Genomic DNA, 21,999 nt, shown 5'->3' on the forward strand with positions numbered 1-21,999 from the left:
TTCCAATATCCTCACACAGGTTTGGGACACCTGCTCCAGCCTCCCTTCTTTCACCCTTAGCACTGCAGTGGGGCAAGCAAGGTTTGGAGGGAGCTCCAATACTTGGAGTAATCAAAAAAAGGCTTTGTCTACTTAAATTTAAGTATATTGTGTTTAAATATATATATATGTGTGTGTGTGTGTTTAAATGGAATGCTTAGAATATTTACCCTGTGTGCATTTGTAGAAAGAATACATAGAGAAACAAACAAAAAGCAAAAAAAACCAAACCAAAATCAATCCAAAAAACACCAATTTTTAGGATTTTACAGCCTAATCCATTTTCGAAGCAGAAATAAAAAGAACACTGAGGGTTAATAATAACTTCTCTGACTCTTCATAGGATATGACAGAGATCCAGGTGCCATAATTCTGATATTTATATTTTATTAGACAAGTAATGTGCTGAGGAGCTGCAGACAATCTGCTTTCCCCCTTCTACCTGGCATCCAGGGCCCTCAGATGGGTGATGACTTCAATGCTTGATGGGGAGAGGAAGTCATGCAATAGATGAGATGAAAATTAACTTGATAACTGTTTGGAGAGTCTTCCATTTATTTTTTGAAATTAATATTTTTTAATCTTGTTTCTTGTGGACTTCCATGGTATTCATTCCTTAGGAGTGCTTGATTTGGTAACAGTTTTGTTGGAGGTCAGTTTGTCTCTTACTAAACAGAGTAATGCTGTTAAATACTTGTCTGAGGCAGAAACCTGGGATTTAATTATGGTGCAGAAAATAAATATTTGCCTTCAGAAAGCCTGGTTTGGTGGGTTTTTTGAAAGTATTTCTTAAGTTACAGAGTCTCAGAGGTCAGGGAAGCTGTGTCTTGCAGTGGCAAAGGATGTTGTGGGTGAAGTCTGGGACAGACACTGTACCTGCTCTGTGTGACCATGCTGAGAACAGTATTTTTTGTGTGACAAGCTTTTTGGTGTCTCAAGTTGTCCATATTCATATGAATCTTTGGCTGCAGAGACAGCCAGAAGCAGGGCAAATGTGGGTATGTGGCAAGTTGCCTGAAAATAAAGACAGAATGATGGTGAGAAGCACTTTTAAGACAAGTCCTTTAATAATGAGAATAACTCAATTGTTATTCTCACTGCCCTTCTAAAGTGCATTTTTTCCAGAACACTTGAGTAGAGTCTAAATAGCACTTTAAAGATCTGCTGAAGAATTGTTCACATTTTAAAAAGCTCATTAATATTGACCTTGAGTGGAGACTTCATTTGAACGACTTCTTTTGGTTAGTGGTTTGGTTTGGGGTTTTTTTGGTTTTTTTTTTTTGGTGTTGCTTTTCTGATTCATGTCTGGTACACCTGAAACTTAGAAGGTCCATTTGTTCATGTATAGTTTCTGAGATTTTTTTCTAATTTTTCTTAACCTCATTCTGAAAGTGTAAACTTTTAGGGGGGTTGACTAAGGAGACTTGACAGCAGTATCTTTGAGACTCAGAAGTTTAGTAAAAAAAAGTCAGAATTTAGAAACTGACCTGTGTTGTGTTGTTGTAGGGTGGACACAGCAAGACTGGAATTAGAGGTTACTTGCTGAGACTGATACACCTAAGACTTTCCAGTGGGTTTATTCCCTACCAAAAATGAAATTCTTGCTGTTGCTTGTCCATAAAGCCAAACTTCCTTACCCTTTATCTCCCAACTTTTCTGCTCAAAGTTGCATTGCTCAATGGAGCAACCAAATTTTCAGCAGTTCCTGCACCACACAGAGTTTTTATTCACTGAACACTTGGCAGCATTATAGGTGAAATTCCACCCCAAGATGGTGCTGGAGTTCCACTTAAAGCCATTGCTGTGTCTGAATTCTGCTGAACTGGATGAGGACATTTTAGGAATGAGCAAAGGAATCTATTTCATGGAATCTTCACTCATGAAGCCAATCTCCCAGGTTCTGGATTTCCCTGCCTTACCTCCCCCAGTCAGTTCCACAGCCACATCCCAGTGGAGTTCTGCCCCTGTGGTCCATTTATCAGCTAACCAGGCTCTCAGAACCTGCTGCCTGCCCCAGGAAGCAGTGTACAGCATGTGGAATTCCAGCCTGGTAACATTCCATAATGGATTTTGAAAGAGCACCACTCTGCCAGGCTTGTCAAAAGCAAGCAGTGCCTTCCATCCCACTGTTCTAAGAACCTTGTTAGGGTTTAACACTGTCCTGGCAATTAAACCAAGTACCAGAGGCTCTCTATTAATCTCTCTCCCCTCCCTGATAAGAAAGGAGAGAGAATAAGGGAGAGAGACTGATGGGTTGGAAACTAAACTACACAACTTTAATGAAACAGGAATGATAAATAGGAAAAATTACTAAATCTATACAAATATACAAGAAAATGGATACCACATTCCTCCCCCCTTCCCCCCAATAGCTCTCACATCACCACCGAGGCTGCAGGGCAGCCCTGGGAAAGTCCAGGCTGGACTCCTGGAGTCGGCAGCAGTTGGGAACTGGAGGCAGGAACACACAGATCCAGGCTGGAATGGATCAGAACCACAGGCAGGTGAACAGACGGGATCCTTCCAGGATGCCTGGTGAAGGAAGGGAAGCAGGAAAGGCAGGAAGGGCAGGAAGCAGGAAGCTGGAAGCAGGAAATCGATGGCTTGGCCCTCGTGATCCCTCAAATTTATCCTGAGGATGAGGTGTATGGGATGGAATCCTCTGTTTGGTCAGTTCTGGCATCTATCTTGTCCCTTCCTCCCCAAAGGAGGCTGCAGGTGGGACCTCTTTATGTTTTCCTCAGAGCTGAGCAGTGGCCTTGGCTCTGCACACCAGTCTCTAGCAGTAACTCTAAACATCAAGTGTTATCAGTCCTAGAAACACACACTGTCTGAGAAACTTGCTGGGAATTTCAGCAAGTGCAGCTACTTACAAGAGACTGAGCTAAAAGCAAAAGTACAAGACAGAAAATCACCTTTATCCTGGCCCACACCAGGACAAACCTGCTGCTTGGAGGTACCACTGCAGAATTATTGAAAGTTTCTAGCAGTAATTTCTTGGAAATTCAGTCAAGTGTGGCATCTTGTTTCCTGGAGCTTTGGCTTTGCTTGTTCTGAATTATGAGGGGGGATTATGACCCTTCTGATACCTCTGTTATACCAGAGCACTTGCAGGCACAAATGTATTGTTAAGAATTTGGGATGGTAGCTTTATTCTCCAACACTGTACCAGTCATTGCTTTTCTACAATAATTTAATTTGTATTGGTTCTATATAATTTTTGGCTTCAAAAGTTTCCTTTTTTATGCATTCATATTCTGGGTTGGGTAAGTGGTATTGAATTTGGAAAACAATATCAGCCTCTGGTTTTTAACTTTGGGTACAATACAGAAAGCTGAAATTAATGTGTCTTGCCAGGGTGACCATCAGAGAGTAAAACAATTACAATAAATCAATTTCTTTTTCTTTACGACCTTGGCATTTAAGTAGTAAATAATAATTTCATTTGTAGTACCACTTGAAAGAAATAATTTAATTTATTAAATTAGCTTTTCGTCAGGTTGCTAAAGCTGCTGAGTATAATACTAACTTTAATAGAAGCTGACAAAGTTTTAACTATTTCAATTTTTTCTGAATTTTCTTTATACAGAAAAAGTATATCCTGAATTGGAGGAGTTCTTTTTGAGGGCTTTGCCTACACACAAGGTGCTTCATAGCTTTTTTTGTGTGTCATTGGTTTCTCAGTTGCCATCAAAAGTCAATAAATGCTGATTTTTTATTTCTTTAAGTGCCTCCCATAGCCTGGATCACTTTGTCTGCAGGCTGCAAGTTCTTGTTCAGGATGTTTGAGAGTTGTTTCACCTTCCCTGTGCTGCCAGCAGGGACAGGAGCAAAATGGGGCAAGGGAATTCTCTGGTGAGCAGCTTCTCTGCTAAGTCTGGGACAGGCAGAAAGTTTGCAAAATCATCTCTGGGAGGTAGAAGGCAGCACAGGCTCTGACACAACAACCATGGCTGTGAAAATGCCAGGAAAGCCCAGAGACAGAGCTCTCCTGGGCAGTGGTTGTGTGATTATGATTATGGTTAATGAGATTATTGATTATGGTTAATGTGCAAAAATAATATTTAATAAAAAAGGTGAATTGGGGCACATCATAAATTCTTATCAAATGCACCAGCAGACTTGAGTGAAAATGGCAGAGTACCTCCTGAGGAAATTTCCAGTGTCCCTTCTTCATTTCACTTGATGCAGAAAAGAACTTTTCCATCATTGGTGGGAACAGAGATTCAGGAGTTTCCTCCTGTGTCACTGGGAATAAAAATAAAGACATTCAGCACCTGCAAGCTGAAGGGATGAAGTGAAATCTCAGAGCTCACAAGGACAGCAAGTCTTTGCAAGACTTTTCTGGCTTTGAAGCCAACATTTTTTTGTTTAAAAGCAATAAATGGTAATCAAAAAGTATGGTTTCCAGGGAGGAATTATCCCTTCTTGGTTTTATCTCCATGAAGCCCTCTATGGGAGGGAGCTACAAGAATTAAGTTTTAAATAAACTGAAATCAGATTAGCTGCTCCAGTAACCTACATTTAGGGATAGTCTGTTTATTTTAAGTGAGCTTGAGCAGGTAGTTGACCTCTTTTATCTTGATTTAGTAAATAACATGTGCTATTATCTCTCTCAGAATGTGTGGTATGAAGCAGTGAATTGTAGCTTTGAAATCTGAGCCTAGAGGTGTAATTTAAATTTCCTATTGCTGTTTCAGTACAGGAGACAGGACTCAGAGGGCTGCAAGAAGGTATTTTTATCTCCCCCTTGGAGAGCTCTTGCTGTTGTATTGCTGGATTTTTGTGGTATTAACTCTGTCTGTTAGGAAATGAGTATTTTAAGGTCACACATCTGCTGAAGGTGGCTTGGATCAAGTATTGATAAGCCCTAAAAGAGGAATTAATAAACAAAACTTGTTTTTCTGACTAGGCAGTGTCTTTGTTGGGAATCATTACATGTTCAAGTGAAAAGATAAAGATGTCACTGGGTTCACACTACTCCAAGGTGTTGTCCAAATATATCCTCCAAATATTTCTTAGTGTTTCTTAGTTTCTATACTGGAGGAAAATCCCATCAGGCAAACTGGAACCTTGTTTTATTCCTTTGAACTCTGCACAGAATAAGCACATTTTAATGGGTTTTTCATAGAATCATAGAATCCTAGAATCCTAGGGGTTGGAAGGGACCTGGAAAGATCATCTAGTCCAACCCCCCCTGCCAGAGCAGGGCCCCCTAGAGTACATCCCCTAGGAACGTGTCCAGGTGGGTTTTGAATGTCTCCAGTGAAGGAGACTCCACAACCCCCCTGGGCAGCCTGTTCCAGGGCTCTGTCACCCTTACAGGAAAAAAATTTTTTCTGATATTCAACTTGAACCTCCTATGCTCCAATTTACACCCATTACCCCTTGTCCTATCACTGGTCACCACTGAGAAAAGCCTAACTCCATCTCCCTGACACTCACCCCTTACATATTTGAAAACATTGATGAGGTCACCCCTCAGTCTCCTTTTCTCCAAACTAAAGAGACCCAGCTCCCTCAGCCTTTCCTCATAAGGGAGATGTTCCACTCCCTTAATCATCTCAGTAGCTCTGCACTGGACTCTTTCAAGCACTTCCCTGTCCTTCTTGAACTGAGGGGCCCAGAACTGGACACAATACTCCAGGTGTGGCCTCACCAATGCAGAATAGAGGGGGAGGAGAACCTCTCTTGACCTCCTAACCACCCCCTTTCTAATGCACCCCAGGATGCCATTGGCCTTCTTGGCCACAAGGGCACATTGCTGGCTCATGGTCATTTTGTATTTATTCATTCATTTGTGTAGTGATGATCTTGGAGTTAGGGCTATATTTTAGGGGTTTTTTTAGTTTTTTGGGGGAGTCTCTCTCTCTGTCATGAACACCTCTTTGGGGAGTATTTGTACCCAGCTGAATTACACTGTGTGAGAATGCTAGAAAATAAAACCCTAGACTTTTATCTCACTCTCATCATCCTACAAAATACAGAAATAGATGGGGAGTTGGAATGAATCACATTTTGTGCCTTATTCAGTTCACATGGCTGAGCAGCTGATTCATATGGAACAGCTCCCTAATCCTGCTCTTGGTGACAGGCTACATGCCAGGAAAACAGTCCTGGTACACTACAGGCAGAGTACCACCTCTGTCTGGAGAGTCCTGACCTGGGGAAAGAATGATTTCAAAGCATAAATAGATTAATTGGCTTCAATTTCTAAATTGTCTGACCTCGGGTTATGTGAAAGGAGAGTCTGGAGGATGCTCTGTGCTTCAGCAGAAGGGTTTGGAGCAGCTGATCTCCAGAGGTTCCTTCCAACCTAAACAATTCAGTTGGGAAAACCCGTGAGCAAACAAGTGTTTTACTCGTTAAAGTAAAATTAAGTGGAATCCTTTTGTCTTTTCCAAAAGCTTAATGAGGAGCAAGGAATTTTCCTGATGCTTCACAGGCCTGAAGTAAGGAGCCATATTTAGCAAATATTTGCAGTTCAAAGCTTCTGGAGGCAAGCTAGGAACATATGTTAGGCTGGAAGCCTGAACCAAAACCCCCCAAAACAACCTTCCATTTCTGTTGTATAAGCTGATGATGATAGTTTTCTCCCCCCTTTTTATTTTTGTTTGTTTGTTTCTATGTATGTATCTATGGTGTGTCAGATGTGCAAAGCTCATTCTAAATACTGGCTACCAGACTTTTTTTTTTACTTTTCTTTTTTTTTTTACTTTTTTTACTTTATTTTCCTTTTTATTTTCCTTTTTTTTTTCTTTTTTCCTTTTTTTTCCTTTTTTTTTCCTTTTTTTTCCTTTTTTTTCCTTTTTTTTCCTTTTTTTCCTTTTTTTCCTTTTTTTCCTTTTTTTCCTTTTTTTTCCTTTTTTTTCCTTTTTTCTTCCCTTTTTTCTTCCCTTTTTTCCTTTTTTCCCTTTTTTTTTTACTTTTTTTCCCTTTTTTCCTTTTTTTCTTTTTTTTCCCTTTTTTCCCTTTTTTTCCCTTTTTTTCCCTTTTTTTCCCTTTTTCCCCTTTTTTTCCCTTTTTTCCCTTTTTTCCCTTTTTTCCCTTTTTTCCCTTTTTTCCCTTTTTTCCCTTTTTTCCCTTTTTTCCTTTATTCCTTTTTTCCCTTTTTTCCCTTTTTTTCCCTTTTTTCCCTTTTTTCCCTTTTTTCCCTTTTTTCCCTTTTTTCCTTTATTCCTTTTTTCCCTTTTTTTCCCTTTTTTCCCTTTTTTCCCTTTTTTCCCTTTTTTCCCTTTTTTCCCTTTTCTCCCTTTTTCTCCCTTTTTCTCCCTTTTTCTCCCTTTTTCTCCCTTTTTCTCCCTTTTTCTCCCTTTTTTTCCCTTTTTTTCCCTTTTTTTCCCTTTTTTTCCCTTTTTTTCCCTTTTTTTCCCTTTTTTTCCCTTTTTTTCCCTTTTTTTCTTTTTTTCCCTTTTTTTCCTTTTTTTTCCTTATTTTTTCCTTTTTTTTTCCTTTTTTAATCCTGAATTTTTGCTATTGCACATGTGCAGATGTGCAGAGCAGAGAGTATATATATATATATATCTATTTGCAGGGCATTTTTTGGATGGAAGTTAGAGAGCCATAACCAGACCTCATGCTTGGGTAGCAGGGAGTAAAAGTGCAACAAAACCAAAAAATGTTGCTGACCACATCTGTTCTCAGTTTCATAGAAAAACTGTAAAATAAGAGTGCTACATGAACATTTCTGATCCAATTCAGGAAAAGCTTGTTAATTTTCCTGGATGGTGACTGAGGAGAGATGAATTTCAACAAGAATTGTAGTTATTCATCAGGAATTCAAGAGGAGGAATTCAAGCTTCAGAGCTTCTTACCAAAAACTCTCAGAATGCAGAAGCCAGAGCCCACTGTTAACTCAGGCAACTCTTCCTGGTGCATGAAAAATTCAGTGTACATAATATTGTTTCCTTCACAGTTAATTAAAGTGATTATTTTAAATGTATAAAAATATTTCAGAAGTAACTAGATTTATAGATTTAATATCTTCTGGGAACATTTCCTGCAATTTATTCCAGGGGTGTGAGCGTGCATGCAAAAAATCCCTGGATTGCTTGAAATTGATGAGTTACCACTTGTCATCTGATTGCTTCCCAAGGAGAGCATGTGAAAAAATATCTTTAAGATTTGACACTACACATATATGTGTAAAAAAAAAAAAAAAAAAAAAAAGCAGCCAAATAACCCCCCAACAACATTTTTACACACACATACAGATATGTGTGAGCTTTGCTGTTTGTTTGGGGTTTTTTAATTGCTCTTGTTCCTCACAGAACTGCATTAATTTGGCTCTGTGTAGAGTGGTGTTGGTCAGTAAGGAAGAAACTGGCTCTTAAAGTCCTGTAACTCCAGCAGGCAGATTGACTGTTCCTTCTCTTCATGTTGGGTGAGTTCAGAAGCTTAATTTATCTGTTAGCACAGTCACCCCAAAGCCAGTAACACTACACCTATCCTTTATGTAATCCTTCCCTTGCTTTCAGCCAGCTGATGAAAAGCCAAAAAGAACAACTTCTGGTGAAACTGGCTGTAAGTTAAAGCAGGGGAAGGAAACAGGAATCTGTTGGAAACAGAATGTTGTTGATATGGGGGATGTTTTGTTATGCAGAATGAAAAGTATGAATTTAAAAAGTTTGACGTGCTGCCCTTTGGAGTCTGAATGACAGGAAAGTGTTGATAGGAATCTGGGTGGGTAGTTTAAATCAGCTCAGATGATCCTTTTGTGTTGGAATTACAAAAGTGATCATAATTAGGCATCAAGACTTCCACACTGAAAAATGTTTTTAAGGTGCTCTGTCATCTGTACATTTTGAGGACCATCTTTAAATTTCAATCTAATCAAAGCACTTCAGGGAGATCACCTCAGTTTAACTCTTTGTGCCCAAACCAGTGCCAGAAATCCCTTAATTTCCAGCAGTGGGGTTGCTGCAACTACAACACATGAATTTCAGCAGTGAGAAAATGCAGTAACTAAAAATCATCTGGAGGGAGAACACCTCTTGTCACCCAGGAGGGAACTGCTGAGGCATCCCTTACAGTAACTCTGCAGCTTTTTTTTACTTAATCTACCGCAGTAAGAGGTTGAGCAAGTGGTCTCTGGTGACTTGGCATTCTGCACACTGACTTTCCCCCCCCTTCCTGCTGGGTTTTTTTTTTTTTTTTCTTTAAAGCTAGCACTAGCTCCATCAGCTTGCTATGCAGGACAGCTTGCAGCCTGTCAGCTGACTCAAGTATTAATTTCATGGTACAGGAGGAAATGAAGGGTTCGCATCCAAAAGTTTGCACTTCTTCGGGGTGATGGTGAGCATATTGTTGCCAGTTTGGGCTGGTTTTTGACATGATATTCTAGATTCACTTCCTTAACTTAATTATATTCCTTAGGTTTTGCAGGTTTGCTACAGATGGCTGTTCAGTTAAACAAAAACAAGGCCAGCTCCTCCTCTGATGCCCTTCTGGGAGGAGGAGGGAGTTGGGAGTGATATAGGCATAAAGAGATGATTATTACAACTACATATTCCTCTGCTGCTGGCTTCTTTCTAAACAATTTACTTTGTGTTGATAAATTTACTAATGTAGCAGATGCCTTCTAAAGTTTTAATACTGCTAAGTCATCTGCAGTTAAGCATGTGGCATAAAGGTTTATATTTAGCACTTGGGTGCAGCAGTGCAGTTAGGAATAGAAAATGGCTTTCTCCCTTGACTGCAAATAATTAAAATTTACCATTTAGCATATATGTCATTGCTCTGGTTGTATGATTTTGCAAATGTTCCTGACAGAGACTGAAACAAGCCAGTTTCACTGTATAAATTAGTATTTTCTGTTCCATAAAATCTCCTTGTACTTGAGTGACATGTATTCACGTTTCTCAGCAGTTGATAGCCAGGAATCAGGAGAGGGGAGAAACTCAGATCTTGGGAGAAGGGAATCTTTATTCCACCGTGGTGACACAGCAGAACAAGATCTTTTTTAATGTTAATTTCTGTAACATATTTGATATATATTCCCTTTGGAGAGAATGTCTGTTCTGTGGCTGTCTGCAGAGAAGCTCGTGTCACGTTCAGAAGGTGAGAAAGTTTTATAGGAGGTTTATCTGAGTCTGGATATCTGGATATCTGGATATCCAAGGATGATGGGGACAAGATGTTGGTGGTTTTATGGAGGAAACTCTGTATAGGACACAAGATAACCTTAGAGGTCTTCTCCAACCTTACTGATTCTGATTCTGAGGTGCAGAGCTCTCCTCAGTCCCATCCCCAGCCCTGTGGTGCTGTGCTGGGGACCTCCTGACTCCTTCTCTCTTGTTTTGGGTGAGGAATGCAATCCCCACCCCTGCCCCCTGAGCATGGGAACACTAAGAACCCAAATATCTGCAGAGTACCCACCTCACCCTCGTTTTCATTCAACAGGAATTGTCATTTCAGGCTGGAATTTAGTGTTTCACTGACTGGAATTCAACTTCTCTTCCATCAGGGAATAGAATGGGGTTTTCTCCTGTGAGGCTGTTGGGAGTACCTTGTACTGTTCTGTGTGCATCTTTAGTTTTCAAGACTTTGTTCTGGTGTTGTTGCTTTTTCTAGAAATGCTTGCAAGTGTAGGCAAACAGTAAAAGCTGAGGCTTCTGAAAGTAACACTGAAAAAAGGATTTAAAAGGATGCTGAGTGTATGGCAAGCTTATGTAGAGGAATAAAGGAAGAAAATAAAGGCTTTTGGAAAGATGAATAAGTTGTTTGGGTTTCCCTCTGCTCTCCAAAGCAAACAACACAATGTTTAGAAAAAAAAAAAAAATCTGGGCATTGCAAACTGGTTTTACCTGAAGGAACTGTGGAAGCTTTTCCTCTCCCTCTGCCACCTGCACATCTGTGTGTTCCTCATGTTCCCCTTCTCACCTTCACTCTTGATTTTTCTGGATCCTTTTAACAGATCCTTTCTTACAAGCATAAAGCTGTGGAAGCAAAAGGCTCAGGATTAGCTTCTGAAAATGAATCTTAGTGATCAGTTGAGTCTTGGACTTTTATTCTGAGCCTCTTGGTTAAATCCTAAGTGATAGAGTGCAGTAAATGTGGGATATACAATAGTGCAACAATGTGACTTGAGTTTGAAACCACTGTGAATATATCTACATGTTTTGTGGAAGCATTTTGACCTCTAATTAATATCTTTACAGGAGTGGATTTATGCCTGCTAATAATTTTTGTTCCACAGTTGCCATGCAAAAAGGAAAATGCATGTCTGCTGCATTGATGTCTTTCTGTAAAATGAATATTTTTTTACTAAGTTTCTTTTCCTTTTTCCCCTCTCCTGTCATTTTTTTTGTTGTGCAGAGCTCTGGGATTGAAACATTAGTGGAGGAGCTTTGCTCCAAACTGAAAGACCTTCAGAGTAAGCAAGGTGAGAAATAAATCTTTCAGCTTCTGAGGCCTTATTCTGTGTTTATCAAATGTGTAACATTCTGAGACGTGGGGGTGGAGGAGCAGGCTGTTAATTCAGTAGCTTTTAATACAGGCCATGCAACTTTAAAATATATTTGCATAATTTCATTCAAGATTTTAAGCAGTTCTGTACTAGCATGCTTTGTTTACCCAAGAAATAGCCATTCCCAAGTGGAATTTTCTTATTGAAAAGCTCTAACTGTTCATACCTGCTTTTTATTGGTAAATATTCCATATGCAGCATCCTCTCTCCCCACCAAAAAAATCAAAATAAAGTAGGCTTGATTCTCTTCCTTCTGGGGATTCCTACTTGGAGAGTCAATTTGCCTCAGAATTGGTAGATACTTGCTTTTTCCTGTGAAAAACATCCAAGGAGCCATCCCAGAGAGGTGTTTCTTAAAATTTCTGGTCTTTAGGGAATGATAATGAGGACTTTGTGTTGTCAAGCTCAGGGCAGGGAGCATGATCTAAAATTGTGGTGTCTCCAGTGAAAGTTCATCAAATGTAAATGTTTGTTCAGGTGCATTGCAGCAGCTTCTGACACTTCTGACACTTATAAAATCAATATGTTGCATAAATAGCAATAAGCAAGGGGTGAATATTTACCTGCCTAAAGCTTGATTTTAGCTGTTTCCATTCCCTTTGTTCTTACAAACAGTACTAGACAGCTCTTAGTATTTCATAGTGCTGTGTTGTGACACTTTCTTACTGAGCCAAGCCATTTATTTGGGAAAAAAAAAAAAACAAACCAAAACTGAACTAAGTGTGCATCTCCCTGCATTATTTTCTGGGTAATTTACAGATTTTAAAATAAAGGATTGGAAATCTTTAAGGTCACCATTAGCACAGAAAATCTGTCTGCACATCCACCCACAGCACAGAATCTGCTGCAGGGGTGCTTCCTGTTAGTGAAGTACACAAGAAGTTAAATGCAGCCATTCATAAAAATATTTCCTTAAATAGATGCTTTTTTTTTTTAATTATTATCTGTAGCAATGCAAGGAGAAGGATTTGGATATTAAATAAATGAAAAATTCAGTAGGAAGTCTCCTAGTTGGGGCTTTCCTAAGCATGAAGCTGCATGCAGCTGCTGGCCAGTTGTGTGTGGTGAGATGTGTAAGGTTTAATAAGAGAGCTGTAAAACATTTTAATCATGGGTGGTAACTTGTAATTTCTTTATGTATGATAAGCAGATGATGAATTGTTCTGTTACTTACAGTGGTTTATGGAAATTTGCTGCTATTACAGGTGTATATCCTGGGGTTTGTTAAGTACTGTTATAAAATAAACTGGCTTTTTGAATTTTTCTGTTAAGCATGTGGGATTTTCTTCCAAAACAGAGGAGAAGATTCACAAAAAGTTAGAAGGCTCTTTGTCTCCTGAGACTGATTTATCTCCCACAGCAAAGGATCAAGTAGAAATGTATGTATTTTTTATTCTTACCTGAGGTGCTTTCCTCTTTTCTCCTTTTACACCTGCATTTCAGCACAGTGAAGTTAACATTGTTAACTGGGTTTCTTGGCTATTAAGTAAGGATTCTTTTTCCTACCATCTTCTTTTGTTTATCTTGATTTTATATATTTCTATATGAATATTTGGTGCTATGGGCCAGGTTAATTTCTGGCTAAGTCCTGATTATTTTCTCTCATCTGTCCACAGAACCCAAACCATACTCTGGTTTAGTTTCCTTAAAACCAAGACAAACAAACAAATGAAAAGCCTTTAAACCAGCACTAATTGACACGTTGGACTTGCAGGGAGAGAATCCCTTCCCTGGGTTCATGGATTGCTGGAATAGTTCATCTTGGAAGAGACCTTTAAAGGTCATCTAGCCCGAGCCTGCAGTGAGCAGGGACATTTTCAACCAGATCAGGTTGCTCAGGGCCCCATCCAGCCTGACCTTGAGTGTTTGCAGTGATGGGGCACCTACCACCTCCCTCAGCAACCTCCTCAGTGTTTCACCACCCTCATTGGAAAAGATTCCATCCCTCTATCTACTCTAAATCTGCCCTTTTTTAGTGTAAAGCCATTACTTCTTGTCCCATCTTGTTCAGAACTGGTTTGTGCTGCAGAGATGGGAAAACAAAATTTATAACTTCTGAACTCTTTTTATTAACTGAGTCCAGTGCCACTGGAGCACCCAGGAGTTTTATCACTGACTTCTCTTAGAGATATGACTGCTTCTTATCTCTTAACCACTGGGTACAACAGCTTAGTAGTAGTGCAGTGGTGCTAATAGTGTTGCTAAGTGTTAGCTTAGTGTTGCTAAATGGATGATACCTCAGGGAACTGAGTGTGCTAATGTGCATTTAACTGAGTTCTGAATGTTTTTAACAGGTTTTCCTTGAGATTCTTGCAGTTCAGTATAAATCTCTTTCCTGTCAAACACGTTACTTTTAAGTGTTGCAGAAAACTATTTTTTTCCCCCTGTTGCACAAAGCTGTTGAGCATCTGAAACTACTCAAGAACAAATCCTTTTTTGTAATAGCTTTTTCTCAATAATTTGACAATCAAAGTATGTAGAACTCAACAGGCAGTATCTCATTTCACAAAGGAGGATTTAAAACAACTGAAAGCCAGGACTGAACAGACTGTAATTCAGGCCTTCCTCATTGATGTTGTTAATCAAACACATTTAAGAAGGCTGTAGTGAATCCACTGCATTATCTAATAAATTTGGAGTCAGGCCTTCACTCCTTAAAGCATCCACAGCTTCTGTCTGCAGTGAGGTTTAGTACTCCCTAAAAATGGGTTTGTTTTAGTTGGCAGTATATTTTTAAACCTATTAATAGAATTAATTCAAAAGCTTATCTTAATCTCCCTTTGGTTATCATTCAAACAGAGTGCCACGAGTGGCAAGTGCACATGTAGAGCAGCTGAGATCTTTTGGCCAAATTAGATGGGTCACCTCGTGATGGGATTTTCAGTCTGAAGTTCTGCAATCTGAATGTCCACCTTTTTGTTTTGCTCTCAGGTACTATGAAGCATTTCCTCCTCTTTCTGAAAAGCCAGTTTGCCTGCAGGAAATTATGACTGTATGGAATAAATCCAAAGTATGCTCTTACTCTAGCTCCTCATCTTCATCCACTGCTCCACCAACGAGCACAGACACATCTTCTCCAAAGGACTGCAACAGCGAAAGTGAAGTAAATAAAGACAGAAGCAACAACAAAGGATCTGCCACTGTACAGGAGAGAACCCAGCAGAAGAAAAGCAAAAATGAGAAAGAAAACAAGTTCAGCAACAACACCCTTGAAGAGAAGCCCGTTCTGTACAAAAAGCAAGTCCGCCACAAGCCCGAGGGAAAGATGCGTCCTCGCTCCTGGTCATCTGGCTCCAGTGAGGCTGGCTCCAGCTCTAGTGGTAACCAAGGTGAATACAAAGCATCAACAAAGTGCATCAAAGTCAGGCACAAAACGAGGGAGGTTCGCAGCAAAAAGGGGCGCAGCGGGCAGAGCAGAATCTCAGTGAAATGTGGGGAGAAGGCCGACAGAAAAGTCCCCAGCGGAAGCAGCAGCAGCTGTAGCAGCGGCTCCATCAAACAGCTCTGCAAGAGAGGGAAGAGGCCACTAAAAGAAATTGGAAGGAAAGAAGCCGGTGGCAGCGATGGCAAAGATTTGTATTTAGACAGCAGGAATGAAAAGGAATACAAAGAAGAACCCTTGTGGTACACCGAGCCCATCACAGAGTACTTTGTGCCCCTCAGCAGGAAAAGCAAGCTGGAGACTACGTACCGCAACCGAGGAGATCTCTGTGGGGTGACCCCAGAGGCTGTAGAAGAGTTGTCTGAATCAGTGCATGGTCTTTGTATTAGCAACAATAATATTCATAAAACATACCTCGCAGCAGGTACTTTCATAGATGGTCACTTTGTAGAAATGCCTGCAGTTCTAAACGAGGAGATTGACCTCGCTGGGACCTCACTATGTTCTCAACCAGAGGACGACAAATATTTAGATGATGTTCATCTGTCAGAACTAACACACTTCTATGAAGTGGATATTGATCAATCCATGTTGGATCCTGGTGCCTCAGATACGATGCAAGGGGAGAGTCGGATTTTAAATATGATTCGACAGAAGAGTCAAGAGAAAACTGATTTTGAGGCAGAATGTTGCATAGTGTTAGATGGAATGGAGCTGCAAGGGGAAAGTGCAATATGGACAGATTCGACCAGCTCTGTTGGTGCTGAAGGGTGGTTCTTGCAAGACCTTAGTAATTTAGCTCAATTTTGGGAGTGCTGTTCATCTTCTAGTTCTGGTGATGCGGATGGGGAAAGTTTCGGAGGAGATTCTCCGATCAGATTCTCCCCCATCTTAGACAGCACAGTGCTTAATTCACACATGCTTGCTGGCAATCAAGAGCTCTTTTCAGATATTAATGAAGGGTCTGGTATAAACTCTTGTTTTTCAGTGTTTGAAGTGCAATGCAGTAACTCTGTTTTACCGTTTTCTTTTGAAACACTCAGCTTGGGAAATGAAAACGCAGATTCTAGTAGCACTGCTAATATTCTTGGGAAAACACAGTCTAGGTTGCTGATATGGACCAAAAATAGTGCCTTTGATGAAAATGAACACTGTTCCAATCTTTCAACGAGAACCTGTAGTCCATGGTCACACTCGGAAGAAACACGTTCAGACAATGAGACTTTAAATATTCCGTATGAAGAATCCACGCAGTTCAACGCAGAGGATATTAATTATGTAGTTCCTAGAGTGTCTTCGAGTTATGTAGATGAAGAAATTCTAGATTTTTTGCCAGAAGAAACCTGCCAGCAACAAGCTAGAACTTTAGGAGAGATGCCCGCTTTGGTTTTCAAAAAAAAATCTAAGCTAGAATCTGTCTGTGGTATTCAGTTAGAACAAAAAGCAGAAAGTAAAGACTATGAAGCTACACAGGGGTGTAGTGAAAGCAGTCCACGTGGAGATGGCTACAGCTCAGGGGTTATTAAAGATATTTGGACAAATATGACAGACAGAAATTCTGCAGCCATGGTAGAAATAGAAGGAATAGAAGATGAATTGTTTTCAACTGATGTAAGTAACTATTGCTGCTGTTTGGATACAGAAGCAAAGGTTGAAACCCTCCAGGAGCCCAATAAAGCAGTGCAGAGATCAGAGTATCACCTTTGGGAAGGTCAGAAGGAGAATTTAGAGAAGAGAGCTTTTGTCTCCAATGACTTATCAAAAGTAGATGGTGGTGACTATACTACACCATCAAAACCTTGGGATGTTAACCAGGATAAAGAAAACTCGTTTATCCTCGGTGGTGTTTATGGGGAGCTCAAAACGTTTAACAGTGATGGAGAATGGGCAGTGGTGCCACCTGGTCACTCCAAAGGGAGCTTGCTACAGTGTGCAGCTTCTGACGTGGTGACAATAGCTGGGACGGATGTTTTTATGACCCCAGGGAACAGCTTTGCCCCTGGGCACAGGCAGTTCTGGAGGCCCTTCGTATCCTTTGAGCAGAACGAGCAGTCCAAGAGCGGAGATAACGGATTAAACAAGGGGTTTTCTTTTATCTTCCATGAAGACTTCCTGGGAGCTTGTGGCAACTTTCAAGTCGAAGAACCGGGGCTCGAGTACTCCTTCTCTTCCTTTGACCTGAACAACCCCTTCTCCCAAGTTCTTCACGTCGAGTGTTCCTTTGAGCCAGAAGGAATTGCATCTTTCAGCCCCAGTTTTAAACCCAAGTCCATCCTGTGCTCGGATTCAGACAGCGAGGTTCTGCACCCCAGGATCTGCGGCGTCGACCGGACGCAGTACAGGGCCATAAGGATCTCTCCCAGGACTCACTTCCGCCCCATTTCTGCATCCGAACTGTCCCCAGGTGGTGGGAGTGAGTCGGAATTCGAGTCGGAAAAAGACGAGGGAGGTCTTGCTGTCCCTTCTCAAGTGGATGTGTTTGAGGATCCCCAGGCGGATCTCAAACCTCTGGAAGAAGACGCGGAAAAAGAAGGGCATTATTACGGGAAATCGGAGCTGGAATCTGGGAAATTCCTCCCCAGATTAAAAAAGTCTGGGATGGAGAAGAGTGCCCAGACATCGTTGGATTCCCAAGAAGAGTCGGCCGGGATGTTGGCGGTGGGAAACCAAGATCCCTGTTTGGAATGCAGCATGAAGGAATCTGCGGATGGGAGGGCCGTGGAGAGCTCTAAAGTGAACTGCAGAATAGTGGAGCCCCGGGAGGAGACGGGCAGGTTCTGCAGTTGTAAAGCAGGGTGCCACTTCCCTGCCTACGAGGAGAATCCTGCTTCCTCAGCAGAGCTGGAAGAGGTATGTGGCTCTATAAAATTATGGAATTTGCAGCTGGCAGCTGATAGCCAGCAATTTGTCGTGTGAGCGCTCAAGTTCAGTGTTTCTCACTGTGTAGTTGTCTAGAAAAACAATAAGAGTTTTGTAGAAACACTGGAGAACATCTGAATGCAAGGATAATTTATTTTTTTTTTATGCTGGGAGGGTGGCCTAGTGCTGGCAGAGGTTGGCCAGGAAGGTTGTAGAGTCTCCATCCTTGCAGATATTCCAAAGACACCTGAACGTGGTCCTGGGCAACCTGCTTGTGCTGGCCCAGCTTGGGGAGCTGGACATGGAGACCTCCAGCATCACCTTTGAGCCTCAAATCATTCTGTGAAACAGAAAATTCTGTGAAAAATTAACAATTTTCAGGCATTATGGTGTCATCTTGCATACCTTTAAAAATATATGCATGCATACACTCATCTGACTTGGAAAATCTGTTGACCTTAGGTTTTTAGCTTCTCTGATTTACATGTGATGTGTTAAAACGGGCAGAAGGTTTGAGTACTGAGATTTTGCTGGGTTTGATTCAAACACAAATGAAAGTTTTGAAGAGGAAGAGCTGAAATCAGGCTCTCCAATATGACTTCCAGTTTCTGCCAAGTGGGAAGTTGAATTACTGGATGTGAACTTGAGGAAAAAAAGGGGTTGTAGAGAAGCTTAATTGCCTGGGAATTAAAGTGTTCTCTCATTGGCTTAGGCACAAAAAGAAAAAAATCCTGGCTGTAGAAGCTCAGTCACTATCACAGCACTGTAAGGAGGCCTAATGGAGCTACAGGTTAAGCTCAGAGTTTTCAAGAGCAAAAAAGTCCCTTCCTGCCCAAAATATCCCATTGCCCTCTGGAGCTTCCTGAGGAGGGGAAGTGGAGAGGGAGGTGCTGATCCTCTTCTCCTGGGGATCAGTGACAGGACACAATCAGCTGTGCCAGGGGAAGTGTCAGGTGGACATCAGGAAGCTTCTTAATAACACTGTAATTTTGGGTCAGGCAGCTGAACCTTCCAACTGAACCAGTCCTGTTCTGCTCTGCTCTCAGATCATTTAGTTCTGTGGACAACCTAGAAATGGTGTCTGGATAGTTCTGAGTTGGATCTTACATCTTCTTTTCCTCTTCAGCCTCCTCTGCCACACACTCAGCAGGGTTTATGTACATGAAGAGGGATTTTGTTCATTTTCAACTGAAGAGCTGCACCCAGCTTGTGCTGCCTGATCGTGTGCTCCTCCATTACAACTTGGAAACACTAATTCTTGCATGGGAAAGCTAATATTTTTCTTGCTAAAACCAAATCTAACCTTAAGAGTTCCTTTTTTCCCTTTGTCCCTATTTGTTTCTCATCCTGCTTGAAATTAATTGCCACTGCAGCTCCTTTTCTTGGCATCATTAAGTTGATGTGTGCTGTTTGCACAAGAGAAGCAGATTTGTGACTTGTGAAGGCCCTTTCTAAACATCTTGGTTCCTTCAGCTCTGTTAAGTTGCTGGCAATGAAGTGGCTCAAAATCTTTTCTCAAGACTGGGAAGCCCCTGGGTTTGTTCCAGGCCTTGCAAAAGGAGTCACCAAAAAAAATTAAGCTCAGACTGGAAGTTAGAACAGCTTCTGGCGTGGCCTTTTACCAGGAGTAAGCAGAACCCAATTTAATTGTGCTGGAGGACATAATGAGTGAGCAAATGGAATAATAATTTGTGACAGCAAGGATCTGAAGTTCTTTCCAGCCCTTTCCAAATCTCCATTCTGAGTGCTTACTGCTCCATGGGGGTGTTTATTCTCATCTTCAACCACTGATTCATCCCAGTCTGCTATAACTTTAGTGGTTCCATAGTTTAGGGTGGCTGAGACCTGGGAAAAAAACCCTTTGGTGTTTAATAGTGCTTTTGGTACTATTTTCTTTAAGTTCCTTATTGCAAGAGGAAAACAAAAACTGCTTCCCTTGCTCAGGTCCTGTGATTCTGGAGGTGTTTCCATAGCTTCAAAATTCTAAGCCACTAAGAAGCTGAAAATTTGGTTTGCAGTTAACCTCTTCCTAGGGTGTTTGAGGAGCCTGGTTACAGCCCAGCCTCAGACTGGGCTTTTGCTCAGAGCCATTACTGTGCATCTGAAGAGGCTTTTTGGCTTGAGAACATTTCTATCAATTTATTGTTGCAGTTAAGTCTGTAAAAGAAGAGATTTATTTTTTTTTTTAAGCATTAAACCAAATCTAATATGTTGGTTATGAAGCAAACTTTAATCAGTAAGGATGATAATTATATATTGTGTGCAGGAAGAGTGCATGTCATGCAGCTGTGTTCATTAAAGAGTGATATTATTTATTTTCATGAGCATTAAACAAAATCAACATGAAATACCTAGGATTAGAATGGTTTAGGAGAAGCATTCTTCCTGGACACCCCCCCCCATGCAGATGCATGAGAAAAAAGAATTTGAGCAGAGGCTGTGGAATTGACTGATTAGTATAGAGCAACATTTGTAAAGGATTTTTTGAAAATGAAACTTCCTGTGCATCCTTTTACTGTCTTGCAATAAAAAATTAAAGTTCCTGTTTAACTCACTGCTATCTAACATCAAGTTTGAGTTGTGTTCTGAGGTACCTCCAGTATTTTTGCATAAATAATGGGTGTGAAAATACTAATATAGAGCACGGTGTCATAGTGAAACCTTCTATTTTCCATCACATAAACCTGAATTATATTGAATAAACCTGAATTATATTCTTGGCAAACACAAATCTTTGAATACATCCTGCTTGTAAGACAGGAGGAGATTCTGCTTCAGTTTCCTCCCTCTTCTCTTAGAGCACTTTGGAGAAGGAATTTGCTGTAAAAGCTCTTAAAGAGTGAATAATCATATACCTAGAGTTAAGATTTTTTTAAAAATTAGGATGTAAAACTACAAACCACCAAATAACACCCCCTAAGCAATACAACAACAAAATGCCTCCTGAAGTGCAATCCTTTTTCCTCCATTTTGACCATTTAGCCCTGGAGTCCTGGGTAGATACCCAGTTTGGTCCAGTTAATGGTCTCTGGGTGTATCACCAGTGAATCTCTTGCCACCCAGTTTGAGATGGGCTCTGATCCAGTGGGAATGCCCTGAGAATGCTGAGAGTCTTGAGATCTTGCTTTGGATAAAAGGATTTCTGGGTTTTGTTGGGGTTGATACCAAACTTGGGAGGTCTGAATAGTATAGGTTGGGGGCTGAGCTGCTGGAGAGCAGTGTAGGTGAAAGAGACCTGGGGGTCCTGGTAGACAAGAAGATGCCCATGAGCCAGCAATGTGCCCTTGTGGCCAAGAAGGCCAATGGCATCCTGGGGTGCATTAGAAAGGGTGTGGTTAGTAGGTCAAGAGAGGTTCTCCTCCCCCTCTATTCTGCATTGGTGAGGCCACACCTGGAGTATTGTGTCCAGTTCTGGGCCCCTCAGTTCAAGAAGGACAGGGAAGTGCTTGAAAGAGTCCAGTGCAGAGCTACTGAGATGATTAAGGGAGTGGAACATCTCCCTTATGAGGAAAGGCTGAGGGAGCTGGGTCTCTTTAGTTTGGAGAAAAGGAGACTGAGGGGTGACCTCATCAATGTTTTCAAATATGTAAGGGGTGAGTGTCAGGGAGATGGAGTTAGGCTTTTCTCAGTGGTGACCAGTGATAGGACAAGGGGTAATGGGTGTAAATTGGAGCATAGGAGGTTCAAGTTGAATATCAGAAAAAATTTTTTTACTGTAAGGGTGACAGAGCCCTGGAACAGGCTGCCCAGGGGGGTTGTGGAGTCTCCTTCACTGGAGACATTCAAAACCCCCCTGGACACGTTCCTAGGGGATGTACTCTAGGGGGCCCTGCTCTGGCAGGGGGGGTTGGACTAGATGATCTTTCGAGGTCCCTTCCAACCCCTAGGATTCTAGGATTCTATGAATGAGCCCAGGATGATGCATTTGGGAATTTTAATGTAATTTTATGGCTCTCCTTACTCACTTGGACTGTGAGATTTTGTGAGGCAAAGCTTTGGTTGTGTGTGACTCCTTCAGCAAGGGCTGTCAGGAGAGGAAGGGCAGTGCCTTCTGGGGTCTGAAGTCAGTAGTGTAGGGAAGAAGGGAGAAGAGGGAGGCAAAATTCAGTGCTTTGTGCCTGAAAAGCAGGAGAACCAAGTGGGGAAAACATTTAAGAGCACACAGAGTCATCCACAGCAAAGTTTTTTAAGAAGTCATTTTTAAAAACATTTCTTAAAAGTATCTTTGGGCCTGTCTGAGAAAAGGTTGGTC

At 41.2% G+C, this 21,999-nt stretch overlaps 1 protein-coding gene across 7 annotated transcripts in view; it reads left to right on the forward strand.

Moving 5' to 3' along the window:
• KIAA0232 (KIAA0232 ortholog) overlaps window positions 1-21,999 on the forward strand; it is a 66,340-nt gene that overhangs the window by 34,955 nt on the left and 9,386 nt on the right. For 6 of the 7 annotated variants that reach the window (XM_071744014.1, XM_071744012.1, XM_071744016.1 and 3 more), the window contains 3 exons: window positions 11,356-11,422; window positions 12,804-12,885; window positions 14,438-17,738. In XM_071744014.1, the coding sequence (XP_071600115.1) occupies window positions 11,356-11,422; window positions 12,804-12,885; window positions 14,438-17,738 (3,450 nt within the window). Of the gene's footprint in view, window positions 1-9,268; window positions 9,334-11,355; window positions 11,423-12,803; window positions 12,886-14,437; window positions 17,739-21,999 lie in introns of those variants that run through there. The other variant, XM_071744018.1, reaches the window with a different exon arrangement.

The sequence above is a fragment of the Heliangelus exortis genome, chromosome 4 (assembly GCF_036169615.1).
Source record: "Heliangelus exortis chromosome 4, bHelExo1.hap1, whole genome shotgun sequence".
NCBI lineage: Eukaryota > Metazoa > Chordata > Aves > Apodiformes > Trochilidae > Heliangelus > Heliangelus exortis.